The sequence below is a fragment of the Moschus berezovskii genome, chromosome 12, assembly GCF_049115385.1.
Source record: "Moschus berezovskii isolate FMDL1 chromosome 12, NW_MosBer_1.0, whole genome shotgun sequence".
Taxonomy (NCBI): domain Eukaryota; kingdom Metazoa; phylum Chordata; class Mammalia; order Artiodactyla; family Moschidae; genus Moschus; species Moschus berezovskii.
The window spans coordinates 64,666,017-64,690,538 of record NC_142471.1 but is presented as its reverse complement, the minus strand read 5'-3'; the positions used below and the strand labels follow the sequence as shown (position 1 = coordinate 64,690,538).

The 24,522-nt window shown below is 48.9% G+C and overlaps 2 protein-coding genes and 1 long non-coding RNA gene across 11 annotated transcripts in view; 1 reads left to right on the top strand and 2 right to left on the bottom strand.

The window, feature by feature from the left end:
• The window catches only part of ZFYVE27 (zinc finger FYVE-type containing 27), a 57,536-nt gene extending 55,871 nt beyond the window's left edge, over window positions 1-1,665 (bottom strand). For 4 of the 8 annotated variants that reach the window (XM_088842240.1, XM_055424933.2, XM_088842242.1 and 1 more), the window contains exon 1: window positions 1,474-1,663. The gene's annotated coding sequence lies outside the window, so the exon portion shown is untranslated. Of the gene's footprint in view, window positions 1-1,469 lie in introns of all 8 variants that reach the window. The other 4 variants (XM_088842241.1, XM_088842237.1, XM_088842238.1 and 1 more) reach the window with 3 other exon arrangements.
• Window positions 1,666-18,676: 17,011 nt separating this feature from the next.
• On the top strand, window positions 18,677-22,942 carry LOC129555479 (uncharacterized). 2 transcript variants are annotated; one of them, XR_008685766.2, is made up of 4 exons: window positions 18,706-18,816; window positions 20,099-20,332; window positions 21,510-21,835; window positions 22,289-22,942. It is a non-coding gene; the product is annotated as an uncharacterized LOC129555479 (long non-coding RNA). The 2 variants fall into 2 exon arrangements; XR_008685767.2 differs by lacking the exon at window positions 20,099-20,332 and having other exon boundaries at window positions 18,677-18,816; window positions 22,289-22,940.
• On the bottom strand, window positions 18,813-19,718 carry MARVELD1 (MARVEL domain containing 1). Its single transcript, XM_055424937.2, has one exon. It carries the CDS (start codon window positions 19,555-19,557, stop codon window positions 19,036-19,038), a length of 522 nt encoding a protein of 173 aa, XP_055280912.1. The 5' UTR covers window positions 19,558-19,718; the 3' UTR covers window positions 18,813-19,035.
• Window positions 22,943-24,522: the final 1,580 nt, after the last annotated feature.

The window sequence follows — 24,522 nt, the reverse complement described above, 5'->3', positions numbered from 1 at the left end:
CTGTAATCATAAGAATTCCTGACATTTGCACTGCACTTCCAATGGTCAACACATTTCTACCTGCATCATTCCATGTAGTCCCATAATACACCTGTAAGGTAGGCAGGGCTACAGGTGGAAAGCCCATTTCACAGAGAAAGACATTCAGCAAGGCGGAATGAATTACCCAGACAGAGCTGACCCCTGAAAAACATGGGTTTGAACTGCACGGATCCACTTATATACAGATTTTTTTTTAAATAGTAAATACTACAGTTCTAAATGATCGACTGTTGGTTGAATGGTGGATATGGAGGAATAGCAGGAGGGACTACTGTAAGTCATACTCTTGTTTTTGACTTCGCAGTCAGCACCCAACCCCTGCATTGTTCAAGGGTCAACTGTATAAAATCCTGCTCTTCTGACTCTCCATCTTTTCCCCCACAGATCAACCAAGAGTGTAAGCCATAAAAACCAAACACACATGGCTACCAGTGGGAGGCAGCCTGAGGTCTCAAGAGAAACGATGTCCTGAAATAATTTTCTTCCACTTTTTACCTAGTTAATTCCTATTCATCCTTCAGGTATCAGCTTAAGCATCACTCTCTGGCTCTGAGAAGTCTTTGCCAATACCCCCAGTCTGGACTGGGAGACCCTACCATGCTCACAAAAGATCATGTACTCACCCCTAACAGCACTTATTACACCAAAGCAAAACTCCCTGCTTTCTTGCCAGTCATCCCTCTTAACCTTGAGTTCCACCAGGTCAGAGACTGTCTTCCATTCATCACTGTTTATGCACACAGTGGGCATGTAATAAATGCTCGCGGAATGAAGCAATCAACTGCTCATCCTCCAGGAACCCAGAGCTTTCTTCTGCCCTGCTCCAACCTCTAACCTTTCCCCCGCTCCCTTTAGTTACCAACAACTTCCTGAACCAACCCTGCCCGTTACCCTCCTCCCCTTTTTCCCTCTTGAACGCCACGCGGCCGTCATCACCTTCCACAACACTCCATTCCCTTCTCCCTTCTCGGATGCGGAGAGCCACAGGCGCTCTCATTCTCTTTCCAAATTTCAAGTCCTACCCAAACGCTAAGTAGTAAGCAAGGAGGCAGAACCTTGGTGCACAGCAACAATAGGAAGTCCAAGGGTAGGGGCTTCGATCTGGGACGGCGGGGAGAAGCGGGTGTTTGAAGGGGAGGGTGACAAAGGGGCCATCAGGAACCTGAAGTCCCTGCAGGCGGAGCTAGAACGAAAGGACCCAGGGCGGGCGCGAGGTAGGGGCACAGGAGGAGGTGAAGCAAGTCTGCCCCGGCAGGGGCCGAGCCATCATCTCTGCAGGCCAGCCTGACGCGGCCCAGAGGCCCAAACCAGGGAAGGCCACACCCAAGATCCCTGGGCCAGCAGGTGGTAGCCCCCGTGGCGTTCTGGCGCCCAACTCCGCACAGTTGGCAGACGCACCAGAGTGGGGAGGGGGTGGCGAACCTCACCTACCCGGTCGCTGCGTTGGTGGGGAAGGGGCGGGGACGGCCAGGAGGCACTTGATAGGGCCACCGGACCCCGGAGCGTTTCCTCAGGCCCGCCCCACCCCGACGACGAACCTCTTCCCAAGGCCGCTCTGAAGTCGCAGGACTCAGAACCTCCTCCGCCTCCCCCTCCGCCGCCACTTCCGGGACGCGATTGCTCTGCGGCGCCGAGCCCTGACGTCATCGCGCCCGCCCCGCCTCCGGCTCCGCTCCCGGTTTAGCTCCGCCCACTCCGGGACAGGTGAGTGCCGGCATCCGCACTGCGCCTGCGTACTTTTTCTTCCCTGCCCGGGGTCCTGGCTTAACTCTAGTCTTACCCGCGGTTCGCTAAACCCTGGGAACTTGCGCGAGGAGATTCTGCCCCTCGTGGCCCCCGCGTCGCTTTGGATTCTGGCAGGGAACAGTTGGAGTGAAGATAATCTGAAGAATTTATGTCTGCATCCTCCCCCCACCAACTTTGGTACTTACCTGACTCCCTGTGGACCATGAGCTTACAAACGGCAGAAACCAATACATCTGCATGCCCGATGCCTAGCAGAGAATGCAATTCTGTTCAGTGTTTCCTGAGTAGCTACTGTGTACAAGGTCCTGGGCAAGCCCTTCCCAATCCGACCCACTTCTCACTGTGTTGCCCAGTTAATCGCCCTTAAAGCTGCCTTTGCATTAATAATAACATTAGCCTTTATTTACGGAGGACTAACCAGGCGCCGGTACTGGACTAAGCTCTTTATGTGCGTGCTTGCTAAGTCACTTCAGTCGTATCGGACTCTATGCGACCCTATGGTCTTTAGCACGCTAGGCTCCTCTGTTTATGGGATTCTCCAGGCAAGAATACTGGAATGCCTTGCTGTTTCCTTCTGCAGGGGATCTTCCCAACCCAGGGACTGAACCCGCATCTCCTGCATTACTGCTGCTGCTGCTGCTAAGTCGCTTCAGTCCTGTCCGACTCTGTGAGACCCCATAGACGGCAGCCCACCAGGCTCTTCTGTCCCTGGGATTCTCCAGGCAAGAATATTGGAGTGGGTTGCCATTTCCTTCTCCAATGCATGCATGCATGCTAAGTCACTGCAGTGGTGTCCGACTCTACTGTGGACAGTAGTCCACCAGGCTCCTCGGTCCACAGAATTCTCTAGGCAAGAATACTGGAGTGGGTTGCCATTCCCTTCTCCATTCTTGCATTACGGGTGGATTCTTTACCGCTGAGGCAGCAGGGAAGGCCCAATCTTATCTAGTTCTCTTCCAACAACCCAATTATTATATTGCCGTTTCATAGATGAGAAATCTGAGATTTGTCAAGGAACTTCAGTGTCTGTCAGCTAGTATGCAACTGTGAGCTGGAATTTTAACCTCACGGGTCATCTGATCCTGCCCACCCCCAACTATGCCATCACCTCCTTAGTCTGTATTCACTGGCCTCATCCCCTGCTACTCCCCTTCCTGGGCCTCTTCACTTCATCAGACAGAACTCCTCCACTGTTACCTTCAAGTACCTCTTGCACTCTGATCTCACATTGCCTGTGCTGTGAGCCCAGGGAGGAATGCCTTTCTCCCACTTGTGCTTGGGTCCAAATCCAACCCATTCATCTAAGTGAAAAGTGAAAGTGTTCGTCACTCGGTCAGTGTCCGACTCTTCCTCATCCTGCGCATGGTAGCCCGCCAGGCTCCTCTGTCCATGGAATTCGCCAGGCAAGAATACTGGAGTGGGTAGCCATTCACTTCTCCAGGGGGAATCTTCCAGACCAAGAGACATGGATTCTTTACCATCTGAGCCATTAGAGAAGCCCATTCATCTAAGCAGGAGTCAGACATTGCACTCCTTCCCTGATTGCCCCAGTCGGAAGTAATCACTTCCCCCTCCAAACAGCCAGAAGGTTCAGTTCAGTTCAGTTCAGTTCAGTCGCTCAGTCGTGTCCGACTCTCCGCGACCCCATGAATCACAGCACGCCAGGCCTCCCTGTCCATCACCAACTCCCGGAGTTCACTCAAACTCATGTCCACAGAGTCGGTGATGCCATCCAGCCATCTCATTCTCCGTCGTCCCCTTCTCCTCCCGCCCCCAACCTTTCCCAGCATCAGAGTCTTTTCCAGTGAGTCAACTCGTCGCATGAGGTGGCCAAAGTATTGCAGTTTCAGCTTTAGCATCAGTCCCTCCAATGAACATCCAGGATTGATCTCCTCTAGAATGGACTGGTTGGATCTCCTTGCAGTATAAGGGACTCTAGACAGATCCAAATCCCCCACTGACCACTAAGCTGTATTTAGAAATCACTCTGCTCCTGCTTCTTAGAGGAATGGGCCAGGCTTTGTGGCTGAGCCAGGCTTTTCTGCTGGACTCTGCTTGTCCTTCTTTAGAATGAAGCTAGGAAAAGCAGCGGAGAAGGCAATGGCAAGCCACTCCAGTACTCTTGCCTAGAAAATCCAATGGATGGAGGAGCCTGGTAGGCTGCAGTCCGTGGGGTCGCTAAGGGTCAGACACGACTGAGCGACTTCACTTTCACTTTTCACTTTCACACATTGGAGAAGGAAATGGCAACCCACTCCAGTGTTCTTGCCTGGAGAATCCCAGGGACAGGGGAGCCTGGTGGGCTTCCGTCTATGGGGTCACACAGAGTCGGACACGACTGAAGTGACTTAGCAGCAGCAGCAGCAGGAAAAGCAGAGAAAAGAATATTTTTTCTTCAGTAACTTTACCTGAAATTCCACCATCAGTAATTTACTCCAAAGGTAGATTTCAGTTTCTTTACAATCCCTCCTCCTTAGGTCTGCCTGGACCACTGGCCTGAAGCTGACTGTAGCTAGTAGTTTTATTGGTTTTCTCTCTTGGCAGCTATGAAATTGAGGGGTATCATTCCAGAACTGCTAGACATAATTTGAGGAAAACATTGGAGGAGAAAAAAAGGCTCTAAAGATCAAAAAGGGAGAACAGCCACAGCCAACATCAGCAATCGAAGACTTCCCCTGGTCAACTGGATTCCGCTATGGGAGCCTGATTCTCATTTTTCATAATCAAATTCTCCAGGTTCCTTCTTTCCCTTCACCAGCATTCTGAGTCTTCACTTTTTGCCTCAAATCCTGGTGCCATTGGTGTTTTCCCCTGGATAGCTGATAGGTGGAAGAGACTAAAGGAGAAAATAAAATAGAAAAAGAGGTTAATACCTTGTGTGTGCGTGCTAAGTTGGCTCAGTCATGTGTGACTCTTTGCAACCCCATGGACCATAGCACACCAGGCTCTTCTGTCCATGGGATTTCCCAGGCAAGCATCCTGGAGTGGGTTGCCATGTCCTCCTCCAGGGGATCTTCCAGACCCAGGGATTGAACCTACATCTCTTACATCTCCTACATTAGCAGTTGGGTTCTTTACCACTAGCGCCACCTGGGAAGCCCAATTAATACTTAACATGACATTTTCAAAGGTTAGTCTTTACATCTATAAGCAAAGGTGTATGTGACCCACATAATTGACTTCACTGTGGCTCTTGGGCTTCCCTGGTAGCTCAGCTGGTAAAGAATTCGCCTGCAATGCAGGAGTCCCCAGTTTGATTCCTAGGTAGGGATGATCCGCTGGAGAAGGGATAGGCTACTCACTCCAGTATTCTTGGGCTTCCCTGGTGGCTCAGATGGTAAAGAATCCACCTGCAATGCAGGAGACCTGGGTTCAAACTATTATCAGTTCAGTTCAGTTGCTCAGTTGTGTCTGACTCTTTGCAACCCCATGAATCGCAGCACGCAGGCCTCCCTGTCCATCACCAACTCCCAGAGTTCACTCAAACTCATGTCCATCGAGTCGGTGATGCCATCCAGCCATCTCATTCTCTGTTGTCTCCTTCTCCTCCTGCCCCCAATCCCTCCCAGCATCAGAGTCTTTTCCAGTGAGTCAACTCTTCGCATGAGGTGGCCAAAGTATTGGAGTTTCAGCTTTAGCATGAGTCCTTCCAATGAACACCCAGGACTGATCTCCTTTAGAATGGACTGGTTGGATCTCCTTGCAGTCCAAGGGACTCTCAAGAGTCTTCTCCAGCACCACAGTTCAAAAGCATCAATTCTTCGGCGATCAGCTTTCTTCATAGTCCAACTCTCACATCCATACATGACCAGTGGAAAAACCATAGCCTTGACTAGACTGTTATAGGTACAACTATTAATAGAAAAATAGAAGCTAAGAGAAAGGAATGGCTAAGCACAGCTTTCTCCACCAGGTGGCGCTCTCTCCCACTCTTACGCAGACGTTTCGGAAGCCTTTCTAAAATTGGGGTTTCTGGCGGTGGTCTCTCATGCCACCATTTCTACATATACCGGATCTTCTCATGTTCTTAGCTGCATTCGTTATCTCTTGTTGTGTCACAAATTATTTCAAAACTTAGTGGCTTAAAACAGTAATATATATTATTTGGCTTTGGGGTGGTTTTGGTCTGGAAATTACCAGCATGTTGGTGAGTGGTTTTGGCTGAGGGGCTTTGTGAGGTTGTAGTCCGATGTTGGCCAGAGCTGCTACTGTCTGATGGCACTGCAGGATTTACTTCCACACGTGGTGCTGACAGGCTTATGCTGACAGGCTGGCAGGTTTCAGTTCCTCTTCACCTGGGACTCTAGGAGGCATCTTGAGCAGCCTCACGACATGACAGCTGACTTCCCCCAGAGCAGGAGATGGAAGAGGGAGCAAGGCACAAGTTCTCCTATGCCATATCTTCAGAAGTCACACACTGTCACTTTCACAGCATCCCATTGGCTTTGCAGGTCAGAACTAGTCAATGTCCAAAGCCTAATGGGAGGAGTGTATGAAAGCATAACCACCAGGAAGGGAGAATAATTGGGACCATCCTTGCTGCCATCTTGGAGGCTGGCTACTATATGCCGCTCCTTTGGCTTCAATTACTCTCCCTTCCACCTCAACTCCTCAGGCTCACCTTTTAACATCCAGCTTGAATATCAGGTTCTTTGTAGAGACTTGCCGGTATCATTTTCTCACTTCCTCCTCTGTGTTTGCACAGACTCTTTCATCCCTATAGAGCCCTGTCATCTGACATTTCTTTTTTCTTTCCTTCTTTTTTTTTTCTGGCCCCACAGCTTGTGGGAACTTCTTTCCCCAACCAGGGATCAAACCCAAGCCCCTGCAGTGGAAAGGCAGAGTCTTAACGACAGGACAGCCTGTGGGAAGTCCTTCAGCTTGCATTTTAATATTTCTCTTGAACATGACTATCTCCCTCACTGTGCCCTGAGATCCTGAGAGCAGGGGAGACTATGACTTTACATCTTGCCAGTCCCGGTTTCTGCCAAGTATAGAGCTGAGCCTTGGTGTAATAGGCACTCAACAAATGCTTGTTTTAAAATAAATGAGTGAAACAGAAAACAGCAAGCGTCCATGAGGATGTGCAGAAAGCGGAACCCCTGAGTGCTGTTGGCGGGAATGTAAGCGGTGCAGACTGTATGGAAAGCACTTTACGGCAGTTCCTAAAAAATTAAGCATAGAATCACTGTATGATCCAACAACGCCACTTTTGTGTATAGACACAGGAGAGGAGGAAGCAGGGTCTCAAAGAGATATATGTGTACCCCCATGTTCATAACAGTTTTAATCACAAAAGCTAAAATGTGGAAGCAACCCAAGTGTCCATTAAGGGATAAATAGATAAACAAAATGCAGTATATATGTATACAATGGACTATTTTTCTTTAAAAAGTTACGGAATTCTGACACATGCTACAATGAATGGACCTTGAGGATACTGATGCCGAGTGAAATAAACCAGTCACAAAAAGACAAATACAGTATGACTACACTTACACGAGGCACCTAGAGCAGTCAAATTTATAGAGACAGAAGGTATTGAATAGTGGTTTTCAGAGACTGGAGGGAGGAGGAATAAGGATTTATTTAATGAGCATGGACTTTCAGTTTTGAAAGATAAGAGTTCTGGAGACGGTTTTCCAATCGTATGAACATATTAAAACCAGTGAACTGTACATTTAAAAAGTGACTAAGATGGTATGTGTATTTCACCACAATTTAAAAAATGGGTATGGTGACATACCCATTCAGTGGACTATTATTTATATTTATCATAAAAAGTAACCAAATATTGATACGTGCTACCACATAGATGAACCTTGAAAACATTATGCTATGTACACACAAAAGATCACATATTCTTTAATTCCATTTATATGATATGTCTAGAATAGGAGAATCCTAGAGACAGGAAGTAGATTGATTCGAAGTTGCCAGTGACTGGGCGGAAGAAGGAATTGGGTGGAGGGAATTGGTGGAGGAAAGAATTGGTACAGTGTTTCTTTTTGGGGTGATGGTGATGAAATGTTTTGAAACTGGGTAGTGGGGACAGTTGCATAACTTAGTGAGTATACTAAAAGCACTGAATTGTGCACTCTAATATGGACAACTTCTTTGTGGAATTTGATCTTAAAGGAACTGTTTCAATTTTTTAAATAAACAAATAAAGGAAAGAAATATTTGACTGGTATGTATGTTCAGATTCTCTTTACTATTTGGATTTTCTCTAGTATTTAAACTTATTATTTGCGTATATTTTTGGATTAATAGCTCACTGCCATTACTCTGAAAAGTGTTCAATAAATATATCTTTATGTTCTTGTACCTGGGAAAGAAGTCCTCATGAGTAATGAGTTTTCCAGCTGTGACACAGTGAGTTGTCGGACAAACACAGCAAGGAAATGAATGTCTGCTGTTACACTCTTACTCAACAGCTCTTGGCAGCCATGAAAACAACCATTCATCAAACACGGGCACAAAAAAAGTCTCACAGAGCAAGGCAGTGAAACCCTCAGCAATAAAACTTGTGGACTGTCCACCCAAAAGTCCCTTTCCCTCTTCCAGGGTCTAGAGTTGGAGCTGAGCAGCTGATGCCCCACGAGGGACTACATTTCCAACCCCCTTACATATAGATTAGGTCATGTGACTCCCCAGAAGAAGAGTGTAGTGATAAATGCCACTTCTAGTAAATTCAGAAGTCGCCCAAATGCCAGCTCAATGCAGAAGTGATGGCTGGGCCACAAAGTGGGAGGAGCCTTAGTCCCTGAATCATCGCATGGTGGAAACTTCCCACTGGCCTGGAATATCCACAATGGACAGCTAGGTGAGAAAGAAATAGAATTATATGTGAACAATAAATAGGCTTCTATTACAGTTTAGACACTGAAATGTTGAGGTGTGTTTGTTACAGCAACTTAAAACCAATATTCATTCATTCCACCAAATGACCACTTATTATGTGCTTTTCGTGGGAATATAGAGAAGAATAGCCTAGAGTTCTTCCCTCAAAAAGTTTTCATTTTATCAGTAAGTTGGAGAATTAAATGAGAGAATTAGTGGGAGAGACAAGTTAAAATGCCACCAATGGAAAAGCAGTAGATAACCCACAAAAAAACCTACAAAGACCAGCTACCATTAAGACATTGAGAAAATTAACCAACAACTTCCTCAAGGGGATTTCTCTGGTTTCCTAGTGATTAGAATTCCAAGCTTTCAATCTCCGGTTGGGGAACTGAGATCCTGCAAGCCATGCAGCTCAGTCAAAAATGAACAACAAAAAAACCCCCAAAGCTTTCTAAAAGGCATCACGTTCAGGTTAATTTGTAGACAATTTTATTAAACCCATCAGTAAAATTATATAAGCTATTCTTGAAAACAGAACAAGACAGAAAACTTTCCAATTTATTCAGAGTTTAGAATGACCATCCCTGATACAAATGTCAGGCAAGAGCACATACACACAAATAGACAAATTACACCTGGAACATGGCCAATAAAAATAACAACAACAACAAAAATACACCTAGCACACAGCTGAGCCATTCCACTGCTAGGTATCTACCAAAGACAAATGATAGCATATGTCCACACAAATATTTGTGCATGAATGTTCACAGTAGCTTTATCTGCAGTAACCAAAAACTTGAAACAACAGGATATCCATCAACAGGTGAATGGATAAGCAAATTATAGTATATCCATACAATGGAATAATACTCAGTGGTAGCTAAAAATAAATGAACTATTATTACACAGTAACATGAATGAATCTCAAAATGATGGAGTATAAGAGGTCAGACTGCCCCCTCCACCGGGAAAGAAAAAGCGCATATCGTACATTCCACTTATATAAACTAATCTACCATCACGGGACACAGATCAGTAGTTGCGTGGGGTGGGGAGATGGGAAAGGGAAAAAGATATTACAAGGGGACACAAAAAAGCTTTGGGGCACTATGGATTAATTGTGAAGGCTTCACAGAATACACATGTCAAAACTCACCAAAATGTACATTTAAACCACGTGCAGTTTTATGTACAAGTATACCCTAATAAATCTATGTGCATATGTGTATATACATATACATATATGTGTGTGTGTGTGTGCGCACGCGTGCACGTGCGCGCTAAGTCGCTTCAGCCATGTCCCATTCTTTTGTGACTACATGGATTGTAGCCTGCCAGGCTCCTCTGTCCATGGAATTCTCCAGGTAAGAATACTGGAGTGGGTTGCCATGCCCTTCTCCAGGGGATCTTTCCCACCCAGGGATCAAACTCGCATCTCTTATGTCTCCCACACTGGCAGGTGGGTTCTTTACCACCAGCACCACCTGGGAAGCCATATATATATACATATAGGCAGCCACTTTACCTCTCTGAGCCTCATCTACAAATGTGGTTATTATCTATGCTATGAAGACGAGATATAAATAATGTGAAAACATCTTTGCAAACTGAATACAAGAGATTGGGTCATGTGTCGTTTTTATAACTATTAATGCCATTATCAGTAACAATATCATCATTTTTATTATCATTATCACAGTCACTACCAAAAAAGACCCCACCACCTCAGTCTTCTGGCCCAGTATCTTAAGATCACTAATGGAGTTCATCAGTTTAACTTAAAAGGAAAAACAAACAGCAAGTTCACTAGTTCCTAGGGATGGCTGTGAGGACATAGAATCAAGCTAAAAAATACAACAGAGTTTACCAGGATGTGAGGAAATGTTGTGAAATGCCCAGATACACAACGGCTAGGGAAGTCAAGCAAGTAACTGTTGCTGGAAACGCCCCGTGTTCCTGGACTAATTTGGGGCTTGAATGCAGTCATTCACAGACTCTCCTCGAGGATCTTCGATGACTGCATTGAAGCCCCAAATTAGTCCAGGAACATAGGGTATTTCCAGCAACAGTTACTTGCTTGACTTCCCTAGCCGTTGCGTATCTGGGCATTTCACAACGTTTCCTCATCGAGGAGAGTCTGTAAATGTCCCACTACTGACACCTGAAAACTCATGGTCAGTTTGTCTCTCCAGATGGACTGGAACCCCAGAAAACAAGATGAAAACAGTGAGTCCTTTCAGGCTGAAGAGTCAGAACTGCTTGCAGCACAGGGGCTCAGCCAGGAGACTGCCAAAAGGAATTAAAAGGAGAGCAAGAAGGATCTCAGATTCCATAGGAAAGAAGGCAGTCCTAACCTTCAGGAAAGTAGCAATAATTTTTTAACACTTCAGTGCCATCTTTTCAAGAAAACTTAAATCTGGACACAAGAAAAAACAGGTAGAGGATTCAATCTATGGCTGAGATTGTGAATTCCAGCCCAGAATACAGGACAAGATTGTAAAAGATGGAGTTCAGTATCCAAAAGTTCAGGGTCGGGTCAGATGATCAGATCTATGGCACAAGGTTTTGAGAGGGAGAAGGGCTGGGTGGAGGAGCAGTTTTATAAATGCTTCTGACATCTGTCTGGCAGACAGAGGGACTGTCTCCAGGGCCTTAGGAGAGTGACCTCAACCCAGTGAGCTGATCAAACCTGAAGGCCATTATCCAAATTCATTTTAAAGCAAGAGAAGAAGGAAGAGAGAAGCTGAGATAATTCAGGTCTGTAATAATATAGCTTTCCTTCCTGCCTTAGCTTAAAACAGAACTATTACAAAAGCTAGTGCCGCTCTGGGTGAAGTCTTTGGATGGCCAGGAGAAACATTCTGCTGGGAAATCCTCTGAAACAGCAGAGCGTGGTAGCTTAGATCTGAGTTTGCATCTTGTTTCTGTTACTTAGTCAAGTGCCCTGGGGAAATCAGTTTACCCTTTTGAGCTTGTCTCCATGTCTGTTAAATGGGAGCTTTTAATACCACACGGGCTGGTAAGATGGTAAGGATGTTACATGAGGCATCCAACATGTTCTTGAAAAGTGAAAGTGAAAGGCACTCAATCTTGTCCGACTCTTTGTGACCCCATGCATTATTCCATCAAATTCTCCAGGTCAGAATACGGTAGTGGGTAGCCTTTCCCTTCTCCAGGGGATCTTCCCAACCCAGGGATCAAATCCAGGTTTCCCACATTGCATGCAGATTCTTTACCAGCTGAGCCACAAGGGCTGCTCAAGAATACTGGAGTGGGAAGCCTATCCCTTCTCCAGCATGTTCTTGCCTCATTGCAAACACTTGGTAGAGTTAGTTCACTTTCTTCCCCCTTCTCATCTTTCTCAAAAGTGCTTTACCTGGGGCATCAGAGAGCCCCCTTCTGGACTTCTGGAGATGGCAGCAAGAACAGCCTGCACACCCATCCCTCCCCTCTGCCCCACCATGCTGGCATCAAGGGGCAGAGGGACTGCTTCTGGGAGCTGGCCCTCACCACAGTGCTGGGGAAGGAACATCACAGCCTTGGTGCCTACAAGATCCCAAATAGCCCCCCAGTTCAAAAAGAATTGGGGTCATGGAACAGGGAGGGCAAAAGGGCTTACTGGAATTTCCACTGGCGGATGAGGTTGGTGTGGAGGCCCACACCATCCTGCAGGCTGTTCCCAGAGTGCTCCCCCGAGGTTCTGGCCACCTCCCCAGAATACCTCCCCTTTGCCACATAGGGTCCAGAGAGGGTCAGGCCCTGCTCGCCTCTCTTCAGCTGCCGCTACTCACCCTAGTCCGTGGGGCTCCTCTCCCCAAGTCTGGCCGTGACGTGGAATATAGCTACCCCTCTGCTCCCTCCCCTCCTTGCTACTCTGATCGCAAGGGACACAGAGCTGGGCAAGTCACGTCCCTCCCAAGTTTCTAACTTTTCATCAGCTTGAAAAAAAACAAAAGGACCAGTTTTTACTATGACATCCATGGAATGCAGCCTAGGCAGTAACAGAGTTAGCCAATATAGATACTACACTTGATCTTAGACAAAGGCTGAGAAGCAACAGCCAATATTAGAATGTTACAAAGGATCCTGAAAGCCCCCAAAATTCTTGCAGTTTCTGACTATTTATATAGACATTTAAAAAGGGCTAAGTCGTCTCAGGCAGCACTAGTGGTAAAGAACCCGTCTGCCAATGGAGTTGTAAGAGACGCGGGTTCAATCCCTAGGTCGGAAGATCCCCTGAAGGACGGCAGGGCAACTCACTCCTGTATTTTTGCCTGGAGAATCCCATGGACAGAGGAGCCTGGCAGGATACAGTCCATGGGGTCAGAAAGAGTCAGACATGACTGAAGCGATTTAACACATGCACAGAGCTATATTATTATATTTATAGAACATGTTCAGTTCAGTTCTGTCGCTCAGTCGTGTCCGACTCTCTGCGACCCGATGAATCACAGCACGCCAGATCTCCCTGTCCATCACCAACTCCCGGAGTTCACCCAAACTCATGTCCATCGAGTCAGTAATGCCATCCAGCCATCTCATTCTCTGTCGTCCCCTTCTCCTCCCGCCCCCAACCTTTCCCAGCATCAGAGTCTTTTCCAGTGATTTGTAGAAAGGGTTAAAACTTTATTATTTTTTAATTTTTAAAGCAAGCTGTGGAAGAGTCTAAATGTATGTGTGTGTGTGTGAGTAAGCATCCATATGTTTAATTAGTTATAAAAATTAAGGAAGAAGGTTTAATAGTGAACAACAGTTTATCTCTCAGATATGAGATTAGGATGACTGAATGACTTCATATACTTTGTATACTTAAAAAAAATTAATAGGTATATATTGCTATTTTATTCTACAAATAGCAATTGTAACAAACAAAAACAATAAAAATAAAAATACTGCTAACAAGACTTTTCTCTCATATCTCTGCTCTTTCCTTTTATGTCTGGAAAGAAATTTCTTTTTTTTTAAGAAATTCTTAATTCTTCCTCACCACTGGCCATCCCACTCCCTATCCCTAGAAAAGCAGGAAAAATAATAGAAATGAACAAATCCCTCAGATCCCCCAGACCCAAATAGGCTCAATTAAGCCCCCAAGGAGCAGTGTCTTATTTAAAAGTGCCCCTGGCATTAAACAGGAAATATCAGATTAGGCCATTCCTGCACACCTGATCTCCACAATCGAAAACCAAACTCCCCCTCAACCTCAGAGCCTGCCAGAGGCCCCTGGGGTTAGCAACTGGCTGCCTGCAGAGGATAGTAAAACAACATTTACCTTCCAGGCTCAGTCGTGCTATTTGCCAGCTGGGTGGCCATAGATCAGAGAAGGCAATGGCAACCCACTCCAGTATTCTTGCCTGGAAAATCCCATGGACAGAGGAGCCTGGTGGGCGGCCGTCTGTGAGGTTGCACAGAGTCGGGCATGACTGAAGTGACTTAGCAGCAGCAGCAGCAGCAGTGGCCATAGATAAGGCCCTTCTCTCTGGGAGTCTATCGCTTCTATTGAACAGGCAGTGCCAACCTCTAGACTGGTGACAAGATCAAATAAGGCAATGCAAGTAAAAACACATTTTCAATTGCAAATACTCCACCAAGCTAAAGTAGAGGCGGGGCTTACCTGCCTTTGCATAAAGGCCGCTTTTTATTTTCGTGATATTCATGAATTGACACAGAGAGAAGAGGGGAGAAAAGGAAGATCCTGGGCAACCAGTAGCATTTCCCTCCACCTGGAAATCCAAACCATGGAGAGGAGGGGGAAAGAGAGAGAGAATCAGAGTCAAATTGTGCTGCATATTGAGGTGGGTGCTTCGAAAGAGAGTGGGTGTGGAGCACACAGTGTCCAGTCTCTGCCTGGGGCTGTTCCAGGTGGTTCTGCCAATAGAACTCTATGTCCAGGCTACAGACTTCAAGCCCAGGTCACAGAAGGAAGGCGCCAACAAGGAAGTCTGTTAACTACCCTCCAGCCCTTTCCAGGGCACCTCAGTCGGCCGGCTGTGGCTGGAAGGCAGAGACAGGGGACCAGATTGGGTGTGTCCAGGAGGCAACACCAGACCAGGCACAGTGGCCTGCAGGAAACACCCAGAGCCTGGGCTCTAGGAGACGCCACTGTGGCCCCGGTCAGCTCTGTGATGTTAGGCAAGTTGCCACTCCACCTGGAGTTCATTTCCCTCTTCTGTAAAATAATGGGTTTGCACCAGAACCGGGTCCTCTGGCTCTGTCACCATAGTCATTCCCTGCCTGTCCATCAGGCAGTGGAGCTTCCCAAACAGAGGGCCCACTGAGAGCCAGGGCAGGAGCTTCTGGAATTCCCTCCAGCCTCAATCAGGGACAGACATAGACAGTTTTATTCCTCTGATTCCTATGTCCTGCCTTAACTGGAAACCTATGACCTCATTTTTCTTTCCCTCCCAGAAAGAAGGGGAAAGCAGAAAGGAGGCAGACAAGTGTGGCAAAATGTGATGATGGAAGGAGGTTGGGGGACCTGGCACAGAGCAGGCAGGAGAGAAGACAGACATACTGAGATCAGACAAACCAAAGTTTATTCAGAAAAGCGCATCCGTCATCACCACTAAGCTACTGGATGAGGCACTTCGGTCCCCTCTCCCTCCCCTTCCTCACCCACCCTCTCTTCAAAGCACACCAGAGAAATCCTCTCCTGGGCCTGCAAGTGGTCCCAGACTTTTGGGCTGGGGGCTGCTGCTGCTGCTGCTGCTAAGTCGCTTCAGTCGTGTCCGACTCTGTGCGACCCCATAGACGGCAGCCCACCAGGCTCCCCCGTCCCTGGGATTCTCCAGGCAAGAACACTGGAGTGGGTTGCCATGTCCTTCTCGGGCTGGGGGCAGCCCACAGCAATCTCAGGTTGGATAGAGTCCTGAAGTCCAGAGAGGGAGGCCAAGGAGGCTGCCTCCAGAACTCAAAGTTCCAGGCCGACGTCAGATGGCCTTGCCCACGGCCCGGGTCCTGGAAGGGAGCAGAGGATGGTGTGGAGCCGTCTTCAGGTCCTTCCCACATCTGGAGAAGCAGTGGAAGGCCAAGCAGGAAGGCACAGCTAGCAGAGCCAGTGAGCTCTGGAATGTTTCAGGCACGTGTGGCTGGATAAGGTACCATGAAGGCCAGGGAGACGTCTGCTCCTGAGTAAGGTCACCTGATCGCAGACAGAGCACCATGGGCTTGGGGCTAAGAAGAGGTCCTCAGTGGGCCGGATCTGAGCTGCAGATGCAGTTTCTGTGATGATCTAAAACAGAGAAAAGGAGCATATGCTGGAGCTTAAAAGTCATTGTTTAGGGTTCATTCAGGGTTCATTGTTTAGTCAGTTCCAGGTGTTTGGAAGCTTGTGCCCAAGTCATAGACACAAGTAGAAGCAGGATTTCTCTATGTCAAGGCAAAATGAACCTTCTCCATCTTGGCTCTTCCACTGAATACCCCAGGAAAGGGAGCTGCTGAGCAAAGGCTGTTCCCTCTTCCCTCCTCCTTCCATGGCCAGTGAAGACACTGAAACCTTCTGCTGGCCCAGGGAAGTGGGCCCTAGGAGACATCGATATGACCCGCTCTGGGAGTCTCCATGGCCTCAGCAACATGGAAACTCGCAATAAAAGAAACAAAGTCGCTGGGCTTCCAGACACCCCCAGCACTCCAGCAGAGCCCACCCCCAGGCCCCGGCTGGCACCAGTTGGTGGGATCTAAGGAAACAGGGGGGCAGGGGGGGTTACACTGCCTGGAGCCTGGCAGCAGGACTCCAGCCTAACTGAGACACTGAAGGGCTCAGGATTTCCCAGAGGACAGAAAACAACAGCAAGAACAATACCATGAACAACCACAGTTGTAATGGGGATAGAGTTGTAGTTTCGCAAGATGAAAAAGCTCTGGAGATGGATGGTGCTGATGGTCGTACAACAGTGTGGATGTATTTAACGCCATTGAACTGTGCGCTTCAAAGATGGTTTCAACGATCAGTTGCATGTTAGAAATATTTTACCACAATTACAAAAACTTTTTTTCTCAAGATAACCATGGGGAATTCCCTGGGAGTCCCTGGCTAGGACTCAGTGCTTTCACTGCCAAAGGCACAGCACAGGTTCGAGCCCTGTTCAGGGAACAAAGACCCTGCAAGCCATGTGGCTTGGTCAAAAATTTTTAAAATAAGTAAATCAAAAATCAAGATAACCATGTTAATGGTATATGGACACCCTACTGTAATACAGTACAGCCTGGTTCTGAAAAGGTCAGGCTGCCAGGTTTCAAATCTGAGCTTCACCACTCACCAGCTGGGAGACTCTAGGTAAGTTACTTAACCTCTCTGATACTCAAATTCCTCATACAGAATATGGAAATCAGAATAGAACGCAGCTCAAGAGGGTTACTGAGGGAATGAAATAAATACACCGAGTAGTGTATCTGAGTAGTGCCAGGCACACAGTAGGGCTGGATAGATGCACAGTGGTGACTCTGTAAAACTTACAAAAGCACTCCACATCCCCACTTAGATCTTCATCACTATGACAGAGAAACCTAAGACATCTCCACCTAAGCTTTACAACCATGCTCACAAAAACACATTCTGACCTCCTCTATTCTAGTTTCTAAACCAGAGAGGGTCAAAACTTTTCCAAAGAGCAGACTTCTGAGGACTTAGCAAAAAAGTTGAATTATCGCAACTCTGGACATTGTGGTTATTACTGACACTCCTTCAACTTGCTCTCTGAATAAAAACCCTTTGGCTTTTAGAAAAGGAAGGGTCTCTGAGCTTTTTTATTCAAAGGTCTATGATCTCTCCAGAAAGCCAAGAAGCATCTTACCTTCCAGCTGGCCAGCTGTTCATCCCAGATCCAGAGTGTTCTCTGTTTGGCGTGACCCATGGCTGTCAGTTGCTCATAGTCAATGTCAGCATCTCTTATGGGTGATATTTCTTTTGACTGGGAAACCGGGAAACCATCTGGATAACCTTGGCTTTATTTCCCCAAAAAAACGTAAAGTGAAAGTCGCTCAGTAGTGTCCAGCTCTTTGTGACCCCAAGGACTATGGAATTCTCCAGGCCAGAATACTGGAGTGGGTAGTGTTTCCCTTCATAAAGGAATGTTCAAATCCACTGTCCCCCAGGCCACCACTGGCCTGGCAGGGGTGTCTATCTTATCTTTTACCCAGGGAATCGCGGCTTCTCTCCGCTATAGAAAATCCCTGGGAAAGAGAGGGAGTGCCCCACCTCTTCAAACAGACCACAGCCAATGGGCTGGGCCCCTTGCTGATAAATGGAGAGTGAGGACTACTTGGAACATAAGGTGGGAAAAACTGACCCCAGTCCAGAGGCACTTAACACTGTAAATTACATTACTCAGGGGCCTCTTTCAGTGCAGGACTTCTCAGAGCCTTTGATATGCTAATGAGCATTGTGAATCTTCAAAAAAGGGAGAAAGCACCTTTGACAAACCCCTTGGCCTTGAAACCATCCATTAACTAGCTCCAGAGCCAGGATTCCTGGGAACACTCAAGGCTTTAAAGTAAACACTGCTAGACAACGCTTGACTTGGGGTGGGAAGATGGGGTTCTAATCTTTTTCTGGCTGTTCCCAAGGGCATGATCTTAGTCTCCATCTGCACAAAAGGGTGGGGCTCGCCTAACATTCCTTGACGGTGACGTGGGGCCCCTAACGCAAAAAGATACAGGGAGGTGGGGCTGGAACAGAAGCCGGTGAGAGGAAGGCTGGGAAGGTGAGGCCAGGAAAGCTAGTGGGCGGTAGGGCCTGACCTCCTTGAACCCCGACGACAAAGGCGGAACAGGCAGGAGAAGGTCACAACCCACGGGCACTTCCTATCCATCTTCACCGTTGCAGATGGGCCCCACCGCAAGACATCATAGCACCGAGGGATGGCCCCAAAGGGCTGCGCAGGGTACCGCGCAATCCCAGACTAAAACCACACCCGTCGCTCAAGTTGAGACCGGCGGAGGCCGGTCCCCGGCTCCGCCCGCGGCGGCGTGCCTGCCTTTTTCAGCACTCGGGGCTGTAAGGAGGGCCAGGGCAAGGGGGCGCTCTGCCCAAATCGGGGCGGGAGGGAGGGGGCAGCGGCGCCGCCAGTACACAGATTCCACTTTGGGAGCCTCGCCCGGATCTACGCGGCGCCTGTCCTCGTCTTGCTCTCGGCGGGGAAGAGGAACAGCGAGGCTTTGCCTCGGGGCGGCCAGTCTGCGAGTGTGCGTCCGCCCCCTCGGATGCAGCCCATGGGGTCCCAGGAGACCGCGCATCTGTCCCGGTTCTGGGCCGCGGCGATGCCTTGGGGGCGGGAACTACGATCGGGGCTCCGGGGTACGGGAGGCGGCGGGAACGCGGGGCGAAGGGAGGGTGCCGGGGCGCCCGGGAGCAGGGTGGCGGCAGCTGGAAGGACGGGTGCCCAGCCCCGCGGCGCGGCGGCCTCACGCCACCTCCCGCTCGCCCTGGCAGTGGCGGCAGCCTCCGTAGAGCGCCGAGAGCAGGTAGAGGCCGAGGCAGAGGCCGCCGCAGACCGCTGCCGCCAGGAAGGCGTGGTAGGCGCAGGACATCTGGTAATCCTTGAGGTTGCAGTAGCTGTGGCTCTGCGTTTGCCCGATCATGATGCCCATCGCTGCGCCGTAGAGCGCGGCCGCCAGCAGGTCGTGCGCCACGTTGACCACCAGCCAGCGCGAGCCCAGCACCGGCACCAGCTCCTGCTTGCCCAGCAGCGTGAGGAAGTAGAGGGCCAGGGTCAGCAGCCAGAAGAGCACGGACACGAAGAGCGCGAAGTGCACGGGGCCCTGGTACCGGCTGCTGGCGATGGTGATCCAGAAGGCGGCGCCCGCCAGCAGCTGCAGCAGCCGCAGCACGCCCAGCGGGCCGCGCAGGAAGGCCCGCTGCAGGCTCACCGCGCCGCGGGCCGCGCGCGCCTGGGGCGGTGGCTGGCGCGGGGGCGGCGGGAGCATGGCCCCCGGGCGCGGCGGCGGCGGCGGCGGCGGCGGGGCCCCGAGCAGCGGAATGGCGACGTCTGGCTCGCGGGGATGGCCCGGCGGACGTGCCCCTGAGCTCGCTGCGGCCTCCTCGCCCCTCTCCGAGTCCTCCTCCCTTCCTCTCCCCTTCTCCCCACCCTTCCTCCCCGCAGCCCTCTCTCCCTTTCTCTCTCTCTCTCTCTCCACCCCTCCTGCCCGCCCTCTCTCTTCCCCAGCTTCGTCTCCACCCCCACGCGCTCCTCCCGGCTTCCTGCCTTCTCTCTTTTTGGGCCTCGTCCACCAGTCGCCAAACTCCCAACTCAGATTCCTTTCTCCTCGGGGCAGGGCGGAGCGCACCCGCAGCCCCAGCAGGACGCAAGTCTTCCTTTCCGTCCGACTGGGAAAAGTTTATACTACATCTGCCTCCCTGGCTCCGGTCCAGCCTCGGAGCAGAGAGCTGTCTTCTGGAGCTGGAGTCCCCCCGCCCCACCCCCACCCTTAGGCTGGGCCCTTTTCTTTCTCCTCTCTCGTCCTGCAGCCCGCGGGGGCCTCCCGGCCCGTCCTTGGCGAGGGAGCAGCTGTGGGCTTAAGCTGCCACCTATTCTCACCTGGACATCGGAGTATCATACCCTGCCAGTGCTCACCTCAAACTTATTCTTTCTAAAGCTAGGCTCAGACTTGGACTCAGCCATCCGAGTCCTCTGTCATTGAAAGGGACCATCACCCACTCCAGACCTCCACTTTGCTTCCCACTCCACAGAGCAAAGTCCAAGTTAGTCCAGTCTCTTTTCCAGCCTTCTTTGTCATCAAGCGTATTAAAAGTAGACTTCCCAGCACGACCAAGACACAAACACAGCTCTAAGAGATAGCAAATCCCAACAATGCTTTACATTATTGCTATTACGCTGCTTTGCAGGAATTCTTATTTATGAAGTCTCATTTGACAGCCCCCAAGTTACATACAGGGGTTTCCCAGGTGGCGCTGATGGTAAAGAACCCAGCTTCCAATTCAGGAGACACAAGAGACATGGGTTCCATCCCTAGGTCAGGAAGATCCCCTGGAAGAGGGCATGGCAACCCACCCCAGTATGCTTGCCTGGAGAATCCCATGGACAGAGGAGCCTGGTGGGTTACAGTCCATAGGGTCACAAAGAGTCAGACACAACTGAAGCAAGTTAGCACTCATGCACATAAGATATATACAATTATTTTTTTCATCTTGCTGAGGAGAAAAAGGAAGCCTGAAGGGGTTAAGACTATGAAGCTGGTAATTACTGCTGGTCTTTCTTCCCTCCTCTTCTGAACTAACCTTCATGCACTGTGGCATCTTTCTAAAATACAGACCTGGTTGTGTATATACACTACTTCCCGCTGACCACAGGATATAGGGTTCTGTCTCTTCTATGGACATGTTTCTCAATCTGGCCCCAACGGACTCCCAGTTTTCTGGTTTCCCTCTTCCTTTTCTTACCCATGCTCACATCCAGTATGCCAACCCCACCAAACCTCTTAAGGTTCCCGAATAGGCTCTTCAATCCCAGGTTTCCCTGGTAGCTCAGCTGGTAAAGAGTCCATGTGCAATACAGGAGACCCCAGTTCAATTCCTGGGTCAGGAAAATCCCTGGAGAAGGGACAGGCTACCCACTCCAGTGTTCTTGGGCTTCCCTGGTGGCTCAGACGGTAAAGAATCCACCTGCAATGCAGGAGACCTGGGTTGGGAGGATCCCCTGGAGGAGGGCATGGCAACCCACTCTAGTACTCTTGCCTGGAGAATCCCCAAGGACAGAGGAGCCTGGCAGGCTGTAGTCCATGGAGTCGCAAAGAGTGGGACATGGATGAGCGACTAAGCAGCAGCCCTTCAATCCCAGACCCCATTTGACTGGCAAACTCCTACTTAACCTTCAATGCCCAGTTTAAATGTTCCTCTTTTGGTTTGTTGGCTCTTCTAGGCACCTCATTGGAGGGTCCCTCTGCATAGTTCTAAGTCAGCTACATCTTATCCATCTTTGCCTGTGCCTGGCACATAGGAGATTCAGTAAATATCCATGGAGTGGATGACTGGGTGGCTGCAAACACGGCAGTGGAAGTGAGAAGACACCTGTTGTCCTGGGAAGTGTGCATGGATAAGACCTCCAGCTTATCCTACCCTGCAGAGCTTGTCCTTCATCTCAGTCATGGGATGAGATTGCTGGTCCCTGGCTTCCCTTGAGGGAGAAAAGCTACATGGTTTTCAGGGAGCTAATGCCTCCCACTGCCAACTCAGCGCCACCTACAGGTACCTAAGAAAACTCTGAATGTATATTTTAAATTAAAAAATGATGGTGCCACTCACATTTTTGTAAGAGAGCATGGCACAGACCCTCAGGGCGCAAGCCTCAGAGGCAAACTGCCTAGCTACTTCTCACTGCCTCACCACTCCCTGGCGCTGGGACGTGGTGTGTGTGTGTATGTGTGTGATTTAACCTCTTTGTGCCTCAGTTTCCTCATCTGTGAAATCCTTTTATTCACCAGATGGATATTAGCACTTAGTAATGCTCGGCACTATTTGAGGGGTTAGGGATACATAAATATATGTGATTGTTACGAATTGAATGCTTACTATACACTAAGCATTATTGTGAGTACTTCATATTTGTTGTGCTACCTAATCCTTACACCAGCTGTTTAAATAACTGGTATTGAGACTTCCCTGGTGGTCCAGGGGCTAAAACTCCTATACCCAATGCAGGGGGCCCAGGTTCAATTCCCGGTCAGAGAATTAGATCCTTCACATCACAACTAAGAATCAGCATACCTCAACCACAGCTCCTGCCTGCTGCAACAAAGATTGAAGCTTCCACATGCCACATCTAAGACACGATGCAGTCAAATAAACATATTTTAAAAAATAAGTAAAATAACTGGTATTAACTCTGATTCACTGATGGGGCAGCCAAAGCTTAGAGAGATAAGGAAGAGGACCATGGTCACAGAACTAATGGTTGACAGTTTAAACAGCAGCCCCGGTGTGGCTGACCCCAGGTCCACATTCAGTATGCTTTTATATAGTTTCTCATATTTAATCCTCAGCTACTCTCACAGGGACAAGAAAGATTACAGGATTTGCCCAAAGAAACACAGCTAATAGATGTCAGTGTGGGGACTCAAACCTAGGTCTTCTAGTCCCAATTTCAGGTCTTTTTCCTCAACATCCCTGAGCAACCCTTGGAGAGACATCCTTCAGTGTCTTCAGGGTGCCAGTCTTGAGTGGGGCTGGGACTAGAATGCACAGTTGAACGCTGAATCTTTGTGCTGGACCGATGACAGGGAATTACGCCACACAAACTATCTCTGTAAGTGGGGGACCTAAGCCAAAAAACATTTAGAGGCAAGGAGAATCCCTTCCTTCCTCTAAAAAAGGAATCTGGAGAGTTGGGGATGGGGCGCCACCTGGTGGACATAAACTTTGGGCTTCACAAGGCAAATCCTACTCCTTACAAGGAAACACTCTTGACAGCTTTGAGGAGGTATTTTTAGCCTCTGGAATGTTGAAAATATTCCAAAAGGCAGTCCATCAGACATTGCAGAAGCATAACCATGCTGAAAGATCTAGATACTTCCAACTCAACAAATACAGTCTAAGCACCCAATGGATGCGAACAAGCTGGTTGTGGAAAACAGGAATGAAGAGGGCCAATGCCTGCCCTCCAAGTGTCTGCACTCTGTTGGTAGGAGAGGGACAGTTGTGGACACAAAAAGAAGGCGTAGACAAGAATTATAAGGAAAACACAAAAGGGAAAGTGTTGGTGATGGGAGGGCTGGGAAAGACTAAACAACAAAGTGTCATTTGCAGATGGATGGGATTTTGACAAGCAGAGGTGGAGGGTAGTGTCTTGGACGAGGCAGTTCCCCATCAGGCAGGTCCTGAGCCTCCTTGAGGGTTATCACCAGGCGCATATGCTGAGAATGCAAGGCCATGACCGCTCTTTCCCCCACCATTGCTCAGTGTTGTGTTGGCAGTCAGGAATTTCGAGGGATGAAGGAACATCTCGCAGACACAGAGCGGACTTGCTTATTGCTTATGATAAAAGTGATGAGGTAGGAGGGGACAGTGGTGGGTTTTCCAAGCTCAGTGCTCCTCAGCTGTGACATAAACCTGTTGCACGTGTAACATCCACCTAGGTCCCTCCGTGGTGCCCCCATGAAACTTGAAAACCAGACAAAGATGTGTAAGAACAGTGCTAATGTTGCTTGCTGCGCCAACAGTGGTCAATCCTGTGTTTTCTGCCGGTATATATGAAACAACAGCAGATTAGCTTGCTGATGCTGCTGCTAAGTTGCATCAGTCGTGTCCGACTCTGTGCGACCCCATAGATGGCAGCCCAACAGGCTCCTCTGTCCTTGGGATTCTCCAGGCAAGAATACTGGAGTGCGTTGCCATTTCCTTCTCCAGTGCATGAAAGTGAAAAGTGAAAGTAAAGTCGCTCAGTCATGTCCGACTGTCAAGCGACCCCATGGACTGCAGCCCACCAGGCTCCTCCGTCCATGGGATTCTCCAGGCAAGAGTACTGGAGTGGGGTGCCATTGCCTTCCCTGGCAGATTAGCTTATTAGCTTATAAATTGGGTATATAAGTCCTGACAGGTGTTGCAGGCAGAATGAGCACTGAGACCAAAGGAAGGCTAGATTGTTTAGGGAACAAGCAGTGACACTTGACGGTTGCTCTGAGCCCCGATGCAGTGAGGTGACCTGTACCAAGAAGGACCACATAGCCCACCCTGACATCCTAGGACCAGCTCTTACTGCCCACAGTCAGATTCTGTTTTGTCTTCAGTCTCTGGGCTACTGTAAACATACCACATATATAGACTCAACTCATACCTATTGTGTCCCAAGCCCTAAGCTGGCACTTGACCCAAATCAGCTAACAGCAAAGGCAAAAAGCATAGTAAGAAAGTAAATGGGTGCAGGGACCTAGAGAATC